This window comes from Suncus etruscus, chromosome 1 (genome assembly GCF_024139225.1).
Source record: "Suncus etruscus isolate mSunEtr1 chromosome 1, mSunEtr1.pri.cur, whole genome shotgun sequence".
NCBI lineage: Eukaryota > Metazoa > Chordata > Mammalia > Eulipotyphla > Soricidae > Suncus > Suncus etruscus.
Genome location: NC_064848.1, coordinates 96,993,257 through 97,009,851, shown reverse-complemented (window position 1 = coordinate 97,009,851; position 16,595 = coordinate 96,993,257). Strand labels below are relative to the sequence as shown.

General features: G+C 36.2%; 1 protein-coding gene across 1 annotated transcript in view; it reads left to right on the top strand.

The window, feature by feature from the left end:
- AKAP9 (A-kinase anchoring protein 9) overlaps positions 1 to 16,595 on the top strand; it is a 159,215-nt gene that overhangs the window by 20,602 nt on the left and 122,018 nt on the right. The window contains exons 2-7 of the mRNA XM_049768841.1: positions 1,592 to 1,825; positions 3,315 to 3,359; positions 11,869 to 11,922; positions 12,291 to 12,461; positions 13,979 to 14,134; positions 15,122 to 15,319. Coding sequence (XP_049624798.1) covers positions 1,592 to 1,825; positions 3,315 to 3,359; positions 11,869 to 11,922; positions 12,291 to 12,461; positions 13,979 to 14,134; positions 15,122 to 15,319 — 858 coding nt within the window. The remainder of the gene's footprint in view (positions 1 to 1,591; positions 1,826 to 3,314; positions 3,360 to 11,868; positions 11,923 to 12,290; positions 12,462 to 13,978; positions 14,135 to 15,121; positions 15,320 to 16,595) is intronic.

Genomic DNA, 16,595 nt, shown 5'->3' with positions numbered 1-16,595 from the left:
AATACTCTTCTTTGGGGGTTGGGTCCCACCCAGTAGCCCTCAGGTATTACTCTTGGCTCTGTACTTAGAAATGCATATGGAATGTAGGGGAAAGAACCTGGATCAACTGCATGCAAGACAAAGACAAATGTCTTCCTGTTGTGCTGTTGCTTCTGCCCCAAGTCATATACTTAAAATTAATAATAATTACTTTATTTAATATTATTTTATTGAGTTAATTCAGCTCTGTTCTAATTACATTAAAAATACTTATGATTTTAAGATCAGGTAAGATCAGGTAAGATATTTGGTGATCTTTTATTAAATAATACTACTACTTTAAAAAAGGTGTCATTCTTCTAAGTTCATTTTAGTCTATTTGTTTATGATAAGCCCAAAGTCTGTTTGATGCTCAGATATTCTAACTCTCTTCTTTTTTTTTTTTTTTTTTCCGGCTACACCCATTTGATGCTCAGGGGTTACTCCTGGCTAAGCTCTCAGAAATTGCCCCTGGCTTGGGGGGACCATATGGGACGCCGGGGAATCGAACTGCAGTCCTTCCTTGGCTAGCGCTTACAAGGCAGACACCTTACCTCTAGTGCCACCTCACCAGCCGCTCTAACTCTCTTCTAACACTTTTTTCTCTTACAACTTGTATTAATACTATCTAAATATTTAATAATGTAGTGTATTTTATTGTATTTATTTATTTTAAAAATTATTTTCTACAAGGATATTCAAGATTCTCTTTAAAATTGAATTTATGTAAAAATTCATTAAAATATGTTAAATAAATGGTAAATGTGGATAGCCCTAGGATATGGCAAATTCATAATGAAATATACAAACACTGAGAAGCACTGTTATTTAATATTTAAATTCTATTTTTTTCTATTGTGTATAAGACAAGTATTGATGTTTATAACTAAGTCTTTTTTGTGTACTAGTTACATTTTTTAGGTGTAACATTTCCAGTCGTTCCAATATTGATTGGCATTTTTTCACCATTCCTGTTGGTTTTGTTTTTTTTTTTTACAATTTAATAGTTTGTTATCCACATTATTATAAAATTTGTCCCTTCTTGATCATTACTTTAGTAATTATTTTTGATCTTTTGAAGATAGGACTCCAGGTCTGGAGAAGGAGTTAGGTGATTGCCTTGCATATGGCTGACCCTGGTTTGATCCATGTCATCACATAAAGTCTCAACAAACTCTGCCAGGAATGCAGGAATGGCTTTGAGCACAGAGCCAGGTGTAGTCATTCCCTCATTAGCTCTATTTGTGATTCCCAAACAAAAAACATAAAAAGACATCCAGAGCTGCAAGTTTCCTTTTTGTTTTTGTTTTTGTTTTTGTGTCACACCCAGCAGCGCTCAGGGATTACTCCTGGCTCTATGCTCAGAAATCGCTCCTGGCAGGCTCAGGAGACCATATGGACACCTGGATTCGAACCTCCTTTCTTCTGCATGCAAGGCAAATGCCTTACTTATATGCCATCTCTCTGGCCCCAAGTTTTTTTATAATGAAGAAATAAAGAGAATTTGATATTAAGAAATCAAGGGAAATAATCGTTGAAAATAATGACTCTTTCTCTTTCCCCACCCCAATAGCTTGCCCAATTCCGACTAAGGAAAGCTCAGTCTGATGGACAGACTCCTAAGAAGCAGAAAAAGAAGAAGAAAACTTCAAGCAGTAAAAATGATATGCCAGCACATCCAACTTTGAATAGTGAGCAGCCACAAAGTGATGAGATGAGAATAGAATCAACTGTGACTCCTGAATCTGCAATGCAAATTTTGCACAGTGGAGAAATAATCAAACATGACCAGTTTTTTTCTGTGGAGGTAAGTATTTAGATTTTTATATATTATAGTTCCAAGTAGAAAGAATAGCCACTATACATATTAATACTTTGTGCGATTTTTTTATTTTCATTTGATAAGCATTTATTGATGAACCATAATAAACACAGATTAGTGAGCACTAAGAACACTTAGTGAGCACTAAGGATTAAATATGATCATCTCTACCCTGTTTAAACTGCAGAGCTGCCAGGATTGTGTCTGTGCATGTGAGGTGCCAGGGATTTGAACTTGACCATATGCTTGAAAGGCAGGTGCTCTAAATACCTGTGATACTCCTTTGGATTCTTCTCCTTTCTTCCCTCCCCTTCCCTCCATTCTCCTCTCTTTTTATTTCCTCCACACCCAGTGATGTTCAGAGCAATTCCTGAGTACTGAGCCCTTGGCTCAGTGTGCTCTGAGCACTGCCATCTGTGCCCCCACCCAAAAGAAAGAAAACATTTAAATCTTTGTACTGAATAATCGGGGAAATTTTTTTAAAGAGTTGAGCAATTGTTACTTTTTTTTTTAAGTAATTTTTAATTACCAATTAAGTAATTTTAAAATAATTTTTAAAAGTTATTTTTGTTGATAGGGGCCTCCCAGTAGTGGCGGCTGGGACTCTGACTCCTTGATTTTTCAGTCCAGTTTGTTAGCTCCATAGTGCTGTGGCCTGATTATGGTGTGTCCCTTATGCCTCCATATCTGTGCTGCTTGAAGGCCTCCCAGGGCAGAGATAGGCCTTGGGGTGCTTGAGTATTAAACTTAGAGCCTTACCTATTTCTTTTTTTTTTTTTTTTGGTTTTTGGGCCACACCCAGTAACGCTCAGGGGTTACTCCTGGCTATGTGCTCAGAAGTTGCTCCTGGCTTGGGGGACCATATGGGACACCGGGGGATCGAACCGCGGTCCGTCCAAGGTTAGCGCAGGCAAGGCAGGCACCTTACCTTTAGCGCCACCGCCCGGCCCCCGAGCCTTACCTATTTCAACCATTTCCCTGGCTCCTATTCATAATTCTATATGTATTTTTATTCATATCTTTATTTTAAAAATATTTTTTGGGTGCTACACCCTGCTATTACTAAGAGCTTATACCTGGCTCTGATCAGGGTTCAGTCCTGGAGAGCAGGAAACCATATGGGATGCTGGGGAGGTAATTTGGGTTTATTCATGTGCCCTACACACTGTATTGTGGCTCTGGCCCATATATTTCTAATATAATGACTTAGAAAAGTATAATATTTAGGGGAAAATATAATTTTTGAGGGGTTGGGCCACACTAAGAGGTGTTGAGGAGTTACTCCTGGCTCTGCACTCAGAAATCACTCCTGGAAGGCATAGGGATCAAACCTAGGTTGGCCATGTGCAAAAAAGCAAACATCATACCCTCTATACTATAGCTCCAGCCCCAGAAAAAAAAATGCATGATTTTAAAGAATGATACTTAGGAACAATAACTGGCCTTGATATAATTGTTTTTACTTTTATTTTAGCAGGAAAGTGAAATCTCAACTACAGCAGATGACTATAGTTCAGAGGTAGGAATAAGTCTTATGGTTGATATTTTACATTATTCTTGAAATACTGATACTTGACTGTATTATAATTACCTTGCAATTAACATATTTCTTTATTTTTATAAATATAAGAAAATACAGGAATATATAAATGACTTAGTAAAACTAAAATTATCTTGCCTTTTTTTTTTTTTTTTTTTTTGGTGTGTGTGTGGTTTTTGGGTCACACCGGCAGTGCTCAGGGGAAACTCCTGGCTCCATGCTCAGAAATTACTCCTGGCAGGCATGGGGGACCATGTGGGATGCCGGAATTCGAACTGATGACCTTCTGCATGAAAGGCAAACGCCTTACCTCCATGCTATCTCTCCGGCCCCCTAAAATTATCTTGAATGGTATTGCTGTCTCAAAACCCAGAGTTTGTCTGAATATTTTGCTGTACAATTAGATAAGACCTTGTTTTAATTTCTTTCTAAAAATTAAGTTTAATAATGAATTTTTGGATACATGATCATTGCAAGGCATTCATATTTAACAGAAAATATTTCATAATATGGACTATTCATTTTGAGGATTATGTTTGGCAAATACTTGAATGATAATTAATTTTACAAATATATTTGTTAAAACTAATATTGTAATAGTGATTTTTCTTTTAGGTAATATAGACATTGCCCACTTTTTAGGATATTATCTTCTTTATATACTCGTATATAACCTTTATATATTCTTTCAACTGTAATTGCCATTTATTTAATACAGAATTTTAGGACTGAAAAGCTATTTCTTATTCCAAATGATTTAGCAACTCATTATATTCTATAAACTCAGTTCATTATAAACTTATAACAGAAAAAATAATGAACTTATTGCTCTTTAAGAATAACATATTACTCCTTTGGATTGTTAATAAAAGTTAAAACCTTTGATTCAGGTTTAAGTGCTTAAAGCCTGAGAATATGCTTTTTAGTAAATTCTGATCAGGAAAATAATTAACCAGTATTAAATAAGCAATTAACCAGTGTTAAATAAATTAATGCTGTATATAGTTTATAATGCCTCTTTGGGAATGTTTGAGACCACAGCCCACATTCAGAAAATTTGCTCACCTGACTTTTTAAAAATCTTTTTTAATTTTATGAATCAGTGATTTTATTAAATATAAAAGCCTTACAATATTGTTACTGATCATTGTATTATAACATATTTTTATAATTACTTTATGTAAGCACCATGGTTGTTTTGTAGATGGCATCCCGGGTTCAGGGGTAAATGGACAATGCCTGTTCCTCTGAGGCCTGAGCCAGGTCATTATGACAATGTTCAGGGTGCAGAGTCCCACTGCATCACGATATTTGTGTGTTCCCATCTCTATAAGATAAGAACGTGTTTGTATGTATAGCATTTTCCCATTTTAATGCGCCTATGCAAAGGAAGAACAATGCCACATGGTGTGCTTGGTGCTCATGGGGACGCTAGAACAAGTCCAACAATCCCCTTGACTTAGTTCTAACATAAACTGTAAATGGAAGGACACTTCTACTAGACTTCTTATTAAACAGATCACAACAGAAAGACAGACAAAACAAATACATAGAGGGGAAATTTTAATGAGTTGGGTGGGGTGTTAAATTAAGTGCACCAATTTGGTCTATGATTTGAACTGTATGATACTGAAGGTGAAAGGGGTAAATGGGGGGAAATAATAGTTGGGACTGAAGCAGTAAAGGACTAGAAATGAGCTTTGTAGGGCAGTGTCAAGAGCAGAATACAAGATGAACACTCTGCATATGTAAAATATATGCATAAGACACTATCAATATATATTGTATGTTTGGGGGCGCTACAATATAGTTTAAGGGAAAAGATATACAGATATATTTTATAAACAAGTTTCAAGAAAGATAGTTCCTTTTAGTAGCTTACCTGATAATTTTTCTTTATAATGTTAGTCACAAAAACAAATTTATTAACTAACATTTAGTTTGAAAATAAGTGACTTACAAGATTACATTGAAAAAGATAACTAGAAAACAATAATTTTTGGCAATTTAACCTGATTTAAATGATAGCACTAATAATGTTGGGCCTGATTTCATAAGATTTATTCCTGGAGAATGTTCATTTATTAGGAATGTAGCAATCAATAATCAATAGTAAGTCACTGTCTTGACAGAAGATAATAGAAAAATTGGTGGTTTAGGAAGTGCTTGATGATTCCTAATTACAATTGCAAAAACACGTACTCTTTTGAATCCATGTTACTCTGAAGTCTTAAGATGTTAGCTACTCAATTTAATGATGTTAGACTGAGCTCGGTTCAGGGAACTACTGGGGATTAATCTATGTTTGTCTTTTCAGGAAAAGAAGTATCATCACTTGTAGATTAAAATAAAATATAAAGTCCATGTGTTGGGTGAGGCCACCCCTAGCACAGCATAGCACCTCTAGCCGCTTCAGCCAGTGGGTCTGAAGATGTTAGGATAACAGCAGAGAAGTAATTCCAAGCAGTCAGTTCAAGTTTCATTGGAGTCAGCTTGCTTCTATTCCATAGCTCTTACTGCTATGTTCATTTCCTCACATGTGCTTCTCTGCTAAGCTTTCTGCTGCCCCTCTCTCTCAGGTTTTTGTTGCTTCCTCCATCATGTGTCATGTATCTTTCTCTCTTATTCTCTCCTCCCCCCAAGTCAGCACCTTTTATTCTTTTTTTTTTTTTTTTGGTTTTTGGGCCACACCCGGTAACGCTCAGGGGTTACCCTGGCTATGCGCTCAGAAGTTGCTCCTGGCTTGGGGGACCATATGGGACACCGGGGGATCGAACCGCGGTCCGTCCAAGGCTAGCGCAGGCAAGGCAGGCACCTTACCTTTAGCACCACCGCCCGGCCCCACCTTTTATTCTTTATTCCAAACAGCCTGCCCATCCCAGGTGTGGTTGAGTCTGACCATCGTGAGGGGATTAACATCTTAAAAGTAAGTTTAGGTAAGGGCATTGGAGGAAGGGATACCTTAAAACCAGTGGAACAAATTTATAAACTAAACAATAAATTTCAAACCACATACTTTTAAAATAGAACTCTTAAAAAATTGTCTAATAGGGGCCGGCGAGGTGGTGCTAGAGGCAAGGTGTCTGCCTTGCAAGTGCTAGCCAAGGAAGGACCACGGTTTGATCCCTCGGTGTCCCATATGGTCCCCCCAAGCCAGGGGCAATTTCTGAGCGCTTAGCCAGGAGTAACCCCTGAGCATCTAACGGGTGTAGCCCGAAAAAAAAAATTGTCTACTTGACAGCATCCAAAATGACATTCTTTTCTAAACACATACTTTATAATTTTACTAAAAGCACCATATTTGCAAAGTTTAATAGTTTTGACTGCTCTGGTTTTATATTTGAATAGTCTAAAATTTCAAATTTTATAGTATTAATTAGACATAATTTTATTTTGTCTAAATATCACTGGCATTTTTAGGGGATACAGAAGTAAGATATCATAGATGAATATTCTTTTTTTGGGGGGCCACACCCAGTGACACTCACGTGTTACTCCTGAGTATGCGCTCAGAAATTGCTCCTGACTTGGGGGACCATATGGGACGCTGGGGGATTGAACTGAGGTCCATCCTAGGCTAGCGCTGGCAAGGCAGATGCCTTACCGCTGTGTCATCGCTCTGGTCCCTCATAGATGAATATTTTAAAATTTTAAATTTCTTTTTTTTCTTTCCTTTTTTGGGCCACACCCAGTGATGCTCAGGGGTTACTCCTCGCTATGTGCTCAGAAATTACTCCTGGCTTGGGGGACCATATGGGACACTGGGGGATTGAACTGCAGTTCGTCCTAGGCTAATGCCTTACTGCTTGTGCCACTGCTCTGGCCCCTAATATTTCAAATTTCTTTTTTTTTCTTTTTTTGGTTTTTGGGCCACACCCAGCAGCGCTCAGGGGTTACACCTGGCTCTATGCTCAGAAATCGCTCCTGGCAGGCCCAGGGGACCACATGGGACACTGGGACTCGAACCACTGACCTTCTGCATGCAAGGCAAATGCCTTACCTCCATGCCATCTCTCCGGCCCCTATTTTAAATTTCTTACTATTAATTAGACATATTGTATTTTGTCTAAATTTCAGTGGCATTTTTAGGGGATATAGAAGTAAGATATAGATTTTTTATTTGAATCTATAAAACCCTGTTTAAATTTCAGTTTCATCACTTCCAGGCATGAAGTTTTGTAAACTTGGGCCCATCATTTTTTTCTGAAATTCAGTTTTCTGATCTCTAATATGGTGAAAATGTGTATTTCACATAATTTTGAAAAGTATTTAATATATTTTATATGGTGTTCGGGACAGCAAAGTTTGTTTTTTATCTTTTAATAGAAATATTTTTATTTACATTAAGTTTATGTGATAACTCTTAGAGATATAGCCTAGGAACACAAAAATCCAATACAAAAATCCCTTCCTCAAACCTCTATTCATTACAGCACTATTTACAGTAGCCAGACTCTGGAAAAAACCAAGACGCCCTTCAACAGATGAACGGCTAAAGAAACTGTGGTACATATACACAGTGGAATACTATGCAGCCGTCAGGAGAGATGAAGTCATGAACTTTTCCTGTACATGGATGTACATGGAATCTATTATACTGAGTGAAATTAGTCAGAGGAAGAGAGAGACACATTAGTCTTACTGGGGTTTTAAGAAAAATTAAAGACATTGAAATAATTCCTAGAGATGAGGGCCGGAAGGACCGGCTCAAGATATGACGTTCACCACAAAAGTGGTGAGTGTAGTCAGAGAAATAACTACGCTGAGAACTATCAAAGCATTGTGAGTGAGGGATATAGAAAGCCTGTCTCGAATACAGGCGCGGGTGGGGAGGGAAGAGAAGAGATGGGAGCATTGGTGATTGGAAGGTTGCATGGTGAAAGGGGGTGTTCTTGTTATGACTGAAACCCAACTACAATTATGTTTGTATTCACGGTGTTTAAATAAAGAAATTATTTTAAAAAATTTATTTTAAAATAAAAAAAGATTATGTATACACATTCACATTAAGTTTGTGATCATTATGTTTAGTGAGTGGTAATAATTCTTTTAGCAAATTATTCTCAGAAGGATTTTAGATCCTGATTATAATTTGAACTTTGGAACTTTTATATATACTATATGTTAAATTTTATTTTTTTTATGTATGGTATGCATTTTCTGTGGTCAATCACTGATTTGGAAAACAGGTGCAGTCCTATAAAGAATTAATAAGATAATTTTTATTTCATAAATTATATAAATTATGTATAAATATATAGATGTCATATATATAATTATATAAAGTGCTGGAGAATCTAACCAGGATCAGCTGCATGCAATGCAAGTGCCTTAACCTCTGTTTATATCTCTCCTCCCAAGTTTTATTTTAATTTAGATTTTACATATTAATGAGGACTTGAAATTTGTATTTGTCTGATTTATTTCATCTAGCATAATGCCTTCACGGTCCATTCATATTACTACAAATTCAGCATTTTCTCAGTTTATATGACTGAATAATTTGTCATTATGTATGTATATGCACATGCGCGTTGTGAGTAGTGTCAGATAAAAGCTAATTCTTTTATTGTGTGAAATTTTAGTAATTTTCCCAGAACCATGTGTTGAAGATTGTCTTTTCTCCATTAAGTGTTCCTTGTTCCTTATTAGACATTAGTTGGTAAGGTACATGCTTGTTTTTATTTCTTTCAGTTCAGTTTTTTTATGACAGAACCATTCTATCTTGATTGCTATAGCTTTGTAATAGAGCTTTTATCAGGAAATACCATGCCTCTCATTTTGTTCTTAGAAATGCTTTGGCTATTTGGAACCTTTTATATTGCCATATAAAATTAAATATATCTACTTTTATAAAGGTTGGCTTTGAAATATTGAGAGATACTGCATTGATTCTACAAATAGCTTTTGGTGTGTTAACTTTTTAAGAATATTTATCAACACATGAACAAAACTTTTTTTTTCTTGGTTTTTGGACCACACCCTGTGATGCTCAGGAGTTACTCCTGGCTTGGGGAATATATGGGACGCCAGGGATCAAACTGAAGTCCATCCGGATTGGCCGCATGCAAGGCAAATGCCTTACCACTGCACCACCTCACCGGCCCAGAATAAAACTATTGACTGGAATTTTTAACTTTTGAAAATGTCATGGCCTATATAGATTGAATACTGATTCTAGGATATTCTGCCTGGATTATTCAATAAACTAACAAGAATAGTTAATAATTGCTATTTTAGGGGCCGGAGAGATAGCATGGAGTTAGGGTATTTGCCTTGCATGCAGAAGGACTGTGGTTCAAATCCCTGCATCTCATATGTTCCCCCGAGCCTGCCAAGAGTTATTTCTGAGTGCAGAGGCCAGGAGCAACCCCTGATCGCTGCCAGGTGTGATCCAAAAAATAAAAACAAAAAAAAGGATAATTGGTATTTTAACAGTAAAAGCATTGTTATCTTAGATTCCTTTATCATAGTATTTTAAATATTGGAGATGTAAATAGGATTGAATTTAGTTTTGTACTTTTAGGGGAAAGAGAGGCTTGTTAAATAGAGTTAATCCTAGAGACATTCATTTTATTCCTTATATAATAAATGCATCTAATAGAAACAGCAGTAATATATTACAGAAAATCTGTCACAGAAAATCTATATAGATTAGGTTTGGTATTACTGGCATAGTATACTCCATAGCCCCAGGGCAAGTTCCTGTAGGTGTGGTCTTTACATTTAACCTCTCTTTACTGTTTAGCAACCTTCAAAGAATTTGTGTCAATGGATAGTTTTAATTTGCAAAGAATAGTGCTATTTTGGTAATGGGCTTGTGGTAGGGGATTTCCAAGAAGTGTTCGGTGGGCTGGGTCTAATTCCTGGCCACTTTTAGCCAGTCAGGCGTTGTAATTGAATGCTTGGGCTCAGTATTAAGATGCTGCTTGGTCCTACTGCCAAGGCTACATCCTGCAGTGCAGAGAGGCCTCTGCACTACCTGACCTTGTCCCAGGTAGTATCCTGTGGTGCCCAAGATTGAACTCCAGGCCTCATGCAGGGAAGGCATGTGCTTTGGACCTTTGAGCTATCTCTTCATTACATAGGCTATTTTTTAAAAATAATTTTTATTGTGATCAGCATGAATTACAAGTCTTTCACAGTAATATTTAAGGTACATAGTGACATTGAATCAGGGGTATTCCCACCACCAGTGTTGTCCTCCCTCCAATCCTGTTCCCAGCATCCCCCTCCTTTGTCTGCCGGACTGACATACAGTATTTTTAAATAAAAACTAAATTTATAAATATTTGGGGTGATTTTTATAGGACCTAGTAACTTGAGGTTTTCGGTTGTATTTTAATTTTGACAAAATTGAAATTGTATCTACCATATATACTCGAGTATAAGCCGAGTTTTTCCGGCACAAAATTTGTGCCAAAAACCCTGAACCTGGCTTATACTAGGGACATACAGGTTATTTGATTTGGTGCACTCATACTGAATCAAATGCAAGTAATCTCCAGTAGTCTTGTGCCATCTGCTGGAGAGAGCGGTGCTTCAGCTCAGTCCATAAATCGGCTGAGCTGAAGAGAGAGGCTGCTGAACTGAACTGTATGCCACTGAACTATTTAACCCACAATATTCTGCACTTTTATATGAGACCAAGAGCAGTAATGATAGGTGTGAATTCAGGGATGATGACAATGTCTATGCTGATTCCCTCACATCAGATACAGCTGAACCTCTGTTTGGATATACAGATGATGAGTAGGAAGAATCCAATTTTGAACGATTTTAAACTTTGTGATTTAGCTTGATTACCTGTTAAGCTACGGTTTTCTGCACATTATTTAAAGTTTTAAGGTTATTGTTGCTAGTTTACAATTTTTCTTTAGCAATAAATATTGAAAAACATTTAACCTACTGATTCCTCAATTATTGTAATAGTATTGGGTTTATATTTTTATTTTATTTATTTATTTATTGTTTATTTGTTTTTTGGGCCACACTCGGTGACACTCGGATTACTCCTGGCTATGTGCTCAGAAATCGCTCCTGGCTTGGGGGGGCCATATGGGATGCCGAGGGATCAAACTGTGGTCCGTCCTAGGTTAGCGCTGGCAAGGCAGATGCCTTACTGCTCTGCGCCACCACTCCAGCCCCTTTTATTTTATGTTTGAAATATACTGGTGGCTGCTACATTTTCCACTTTGGGTTATACTTGAGTCACTAAGTTTTCCCAGTTTTTAGGGTAAAATTAGTAGGGTCGGCTTATACTTGAGTGTATAGGTATTTAATAAAGGAAATACTGTAATATCTCTTGTATGTGTGCACTAAGATGTTTGCAAAATTCTTAGACACCTATATTTAATCACACTATATTTTTCCATTGAGATATTTTCTGTGGACATGAAACATGAATACAGTTAGTAGAAATATAACTATTACTGTCAAACAAAATTTTATCTAAAGTTGTAACTATCAGGAAATTGTTTTTATACAGGTAAATGGTTGCAGTATTTTGGTGAGAAAACAAAAGTCTACAAATTTATTAAGGGTACAGTATTTAAAACTACTCGTACTAATGATTTTTTATACTATTTAAAATTGTGTGGCTTACTAACAAACTTTTTCTTGCATGTACTTCTATCTATGATTTCTAAATGCTGCAAATATTTTATAAAATGATTTACCTTTATGTAAAAACAGATTTACAGTTATAAAACTCAGTTGTAACAGAATTTGCTGGTAACATGTTCTTGCTTTTGAGGTATGATTACGTGAACAAAAAAGTAAGTTGCTATACCAGTAAGTTGGTTAATAGTTATTTTTTTTAATTGTTTTTGTTTTGTAATTCAGTTTTTGAGCCCATTTTCTGATGAATATTACTAGTGCTGAATTATTAAATTTCCTGCCTTGGTATAGGAAAAAGAATTTGGAGTTGACGACTCTTACTCTGACCCTGGAGCACAATGCAGTCAGACTCGCCTAGAGATGATGGAAAGTGAGCTGGCTGGGAAACAGCATGAGATTGAGGAGCTAAACCGAGAGTTAGAGGAAATGAGGGCCTCTTATGGGACTGAAGGTCTATTGCAGGTATGGTTATCTTTTTGTGGCTTTTGGACTGTTAAAAAAACAAAAATGGGAAATTTAAATGATAGTATTATAAATAGTCTTTAAAAACATGTAATGTCTTCTCGTGATATTTATCCATACTCATAAAACGCACTACCTAAAACTGACTTTTTTTTTTTTGCCACTTTTGAGGTTTTGCTCCTTGTTCTAGGCTCAGAGATGATTTCTGGCATGCTTTGGGGGACCAAATGGGAAGCTAGGGAGCTAGCCACATGCAGTGCAAGCTCCTTGTCTGTCTGTCCCTAACTTTTACTTAATTTTATTAGAAAACTTGACGAAAATTGCCTCAGTAAGTAAATTTTCTTCACCTTATTTAATTAAAATATCAGAGAGGGGGCTGGAATGATAGCACAGTAGATAGGACATTTGCCTTGCATGCAGCCAACCTGGTTTCAATACCTGACATCCTATATGGTTTCCCAAGCCTGCTAGATGTAATTTCTGAATGCAGAGCCAGGAATAATACCCAGAGCTATGAAAGAACCAACAACAACAGCATAAAAAGTCAGAGAGGGACTATTGTTACTGTACAGTATATACATAGGGTGTTGCTTTGCATGTGACTAACCTAGGTCCAGTCCTCAGCACTCCCATTAGATTTTCTGATACCTTCAGGAGAGATCCCTGAGTGCAGAGAAGGAGTAAGTCCCAAACCACACTGAATATGGTCCAAAACCAAAAACCACAACAAAAATATCAGAGAGTCATTAGAAGCCATTTCTGTGGTTGAATTGAGTGAACTCTGTTTGTAGCAGTCAGTATGGAAGCAAAGAGAAATAGGACATTGGTGATGATGACAGAATTAAGTTATGTTTTCTACAGAAATTTCACAAGGGACAGTTGAACACTTCTGTGATGCTGCTGCCTAGAAACATACCAAGATATTCCTATAATTATATAAAGTATACTTTATATACTTTATTCCTAAGTATAAAGGCACTTGTTCTTCTAAAAGTAAATGCACAGCCCTATTGCATTTTTGTTCAAGTTTTAAAAAATGATATTTCAAGGGAGCACTGCATCTAGTGGTAGTAGGGATGGAGGCTTGGGAGTTGGTGCTGAGAAAGAAATCCAGCTCCTGAATTATTATAAAGCATATGTTCCAACTCTTGTGCTATCTTTTCATAAAAGTGTTTAAGCATTTATTTGGAACTAAAAATAATTCCTGCAAGCTAATTGCTTTTAAAATGGGGAAGATTACTTACAATTTGCATACCTCAGGATCTGGAGGGATAGAGGGTGCTTACCTTATATGCACTTGCCTCTGGTTTGATCCCAGCATCCCATATGGTACCCCAACATTACCAGGAGTGATTCCTTCAGCAGAGCCAGGAATAACTCCAGGGAATCATTGGTGTTCACAAAAAAAATTATGTATCTCTACCAATGTGTTTTAATATATATTTAGTAATAATTACTCTGATAATAAAGTATATGATTAGCATAGCACTTATTTTATTGTTATGTATATCTTTTAGTTGCAAGAATTTGAGGCTGCCATTAAACAAAGAGATGGCATCATAACCCAGCTCACTGCTAATTTACAACAAGCAAGGAGAGAAAAGGATGAAACAATGAGAGAATTTTTGGAACTCACAGAACAAAGTCAAAAATTGCAGATTCAATTCCAGTATGTAAGTATGACAAATAGAACAAATTACAAGGTTCTTAGCAATGAATTTTTAAAGATGTCCACACTTAAATTTGTTTAAAAGTCATTTTTCTTTTATGCAAAAATAAATGAATGAAAATCTGTTATGTTAATCAAAAATTTAATTCACACTTTTTTGAGTGTTTTTTTGCTGTTACCATTTTTTTAATTTTTATTTTTGTCTGCAATTTGAATTCTATAAACCTAAAACAGTTCAGTTGATTTTTGCAGAAATTAACTTGTAGTTGCATTCAGCTTTTGCCCATTCTGATATAATTTTATTTTATTTAATTCCTAAAATGGTAACTATAATAAATACATTAAAGTCAAGGTTTCTGATATAAGTAAAAGAAAGTAATTTGAGATAACTTATGCTAAATAATATAAGGAACACTTTTATCTTTGAAAATTCAAGACAAAAATATATGCATGTCTCTGAAAAGGATTGGAATTAAAAACTAGATAGTTATTAGGGATCCAGGAAATACTGTCTTTAGGTACCTTTTTTTTTTTTTTTTTTTTTTTTTTTTTTTGGGTTTTTGGGCCACACCCGTTTGACGCTCAGGGGTTACTCCTGGCTATGTGCTCAGAAGTTGCTCCTGGCTTGGGGGACCATATGGGACACCGGGGGATCGAACCGCGGTCCGTCCAAGGCTAGCGCAGGCAAGGCAGGCACCTTACCTTTAGCGCCACCGCCAGGCCCAGGTACCTTTTCTTTTTGCATATTTGCACAGTCTTGGTTTCCTGCTAGACTTCTTTTTGATGGGAAAATTAATTTTATTGGTTCAACTTGGGTCATGTGCCTTTATTCATCTGATCATTCATGGCAACATATTTTCTGGAGACTCAGGCCTGAGAATGTAGTACATTTCATGAAGAGCAATTATGAACTGAGTAATGCCAAAAACTTCTGTTCTTTAAAGTAGTTCCTTCAGAATTTAATACTCTGGGGTTTCTTTCTGTTTTCAAGCTACATGCTAGTGAGACTCTGAGAAACAGCACTCACAGTAACACAGCTGCAGATTTACTACAAGCTAAACAGCAGATCCTCACTCATCAGCAACAGCTGGAAGAACAAGACCATTTATTAGAAGATTATCAGAAAAAGAAAGAGGACTTCAAAATGCAAATTAACTTTTTACAGGAGAAAATCAGAGCATGTGAAATGGTATGTTTATTTTAAGCAAGTCAGCCATTGTCCAGAAGCTTACAAATAACTTTAACTTTATCTTTTTGTTATTTACTCAATTGCAAAATTGTCTAATTCAGAAGGTTTTTTTTTTTTTGATGTGTAGTATGATTCATTCAATTCAAATACAACTAGGAATTTTGCAGTAATAGTTTTTAAGGTAATTACCTAGTTACTTAAAAGTGATCAGACTGTTTTAAGCTTAGTTCTCAAAAGTATCTAAATATATCCAGAATTTCTATTTTTTTTATTTACAGGAATTTGTACACATTTTAAATATCATTATGAAATTCTGAAAATATTTTAAAGCAAAATGAAATTGGGGGCGTTGAGCTATATCTGGTGGTGATATTCAAGGGTTATTCCTGGCTCTTCACTTAGAAATTATTCTTTTGGGGCAGGAGAGATAGTACAGCAGTAGGATGTTTGTCTTGCATGCAGCAGTTCAAATCCCAGCATCCCATATGGTCCCCCGTGCCTGCCAGGAGCCATTTCTGAGCACAGAGTACAGATAGTAACCTGCTGAGCACTGCTGGGTATGACCCAAAAACCCAAAATTATAATAATATATTAATAATAAAACCCAAAAACCAAAAATCTACCATATATACTAATAATAATACGACGACGAAAGAAGAGAAATTACTCTGATGAAGAAGACGAAGAAGAGAAATTACTTTGATGTCAGGAGATACCATATGGAATGCCTAGGGATCAAAATTGGATGCAGCCACATGATAGGCAAATGCCTATCCAACTATACTAATACTCCCTGCCCCAGAAAAATTAGAAATTTTAATTAGAAAAAAATGTTATTTTCTCTTTATTCTTGGTAATTATATTTAATGAAGTTGTATGAACATTTATTTGCAAATACTCAGAGAGATGAATATAGATGCTATTTAAATACATACATATCTCATATAGGTTATGCTCTTAAATCCTAAAAACAATCGATCCTGATATTGTGCATTTCCTTATTTTTCAGAAGAGGAAAATGAGGTCTGAATTTTTAAGTGTCTTACCTTAAACAGCCCCATAAACTGTTTAAGTAAAGTTGAGATTTCAGATCCCATCCAAGTAGTTTAGAAATCGGGGGCTCCAGCAGTAGCGTAGAGCATAAGGTGTGTCTGCCTTGCACACTAGCCTAGGACAGATGTGGTTCGATCCCTGGCATCCCATTTGGTTCCCACAAGCCAGGAGTGATTTCTGAGCACATAGCCAGGAGTAACCCCTTGAATGTCACCAGGTATGA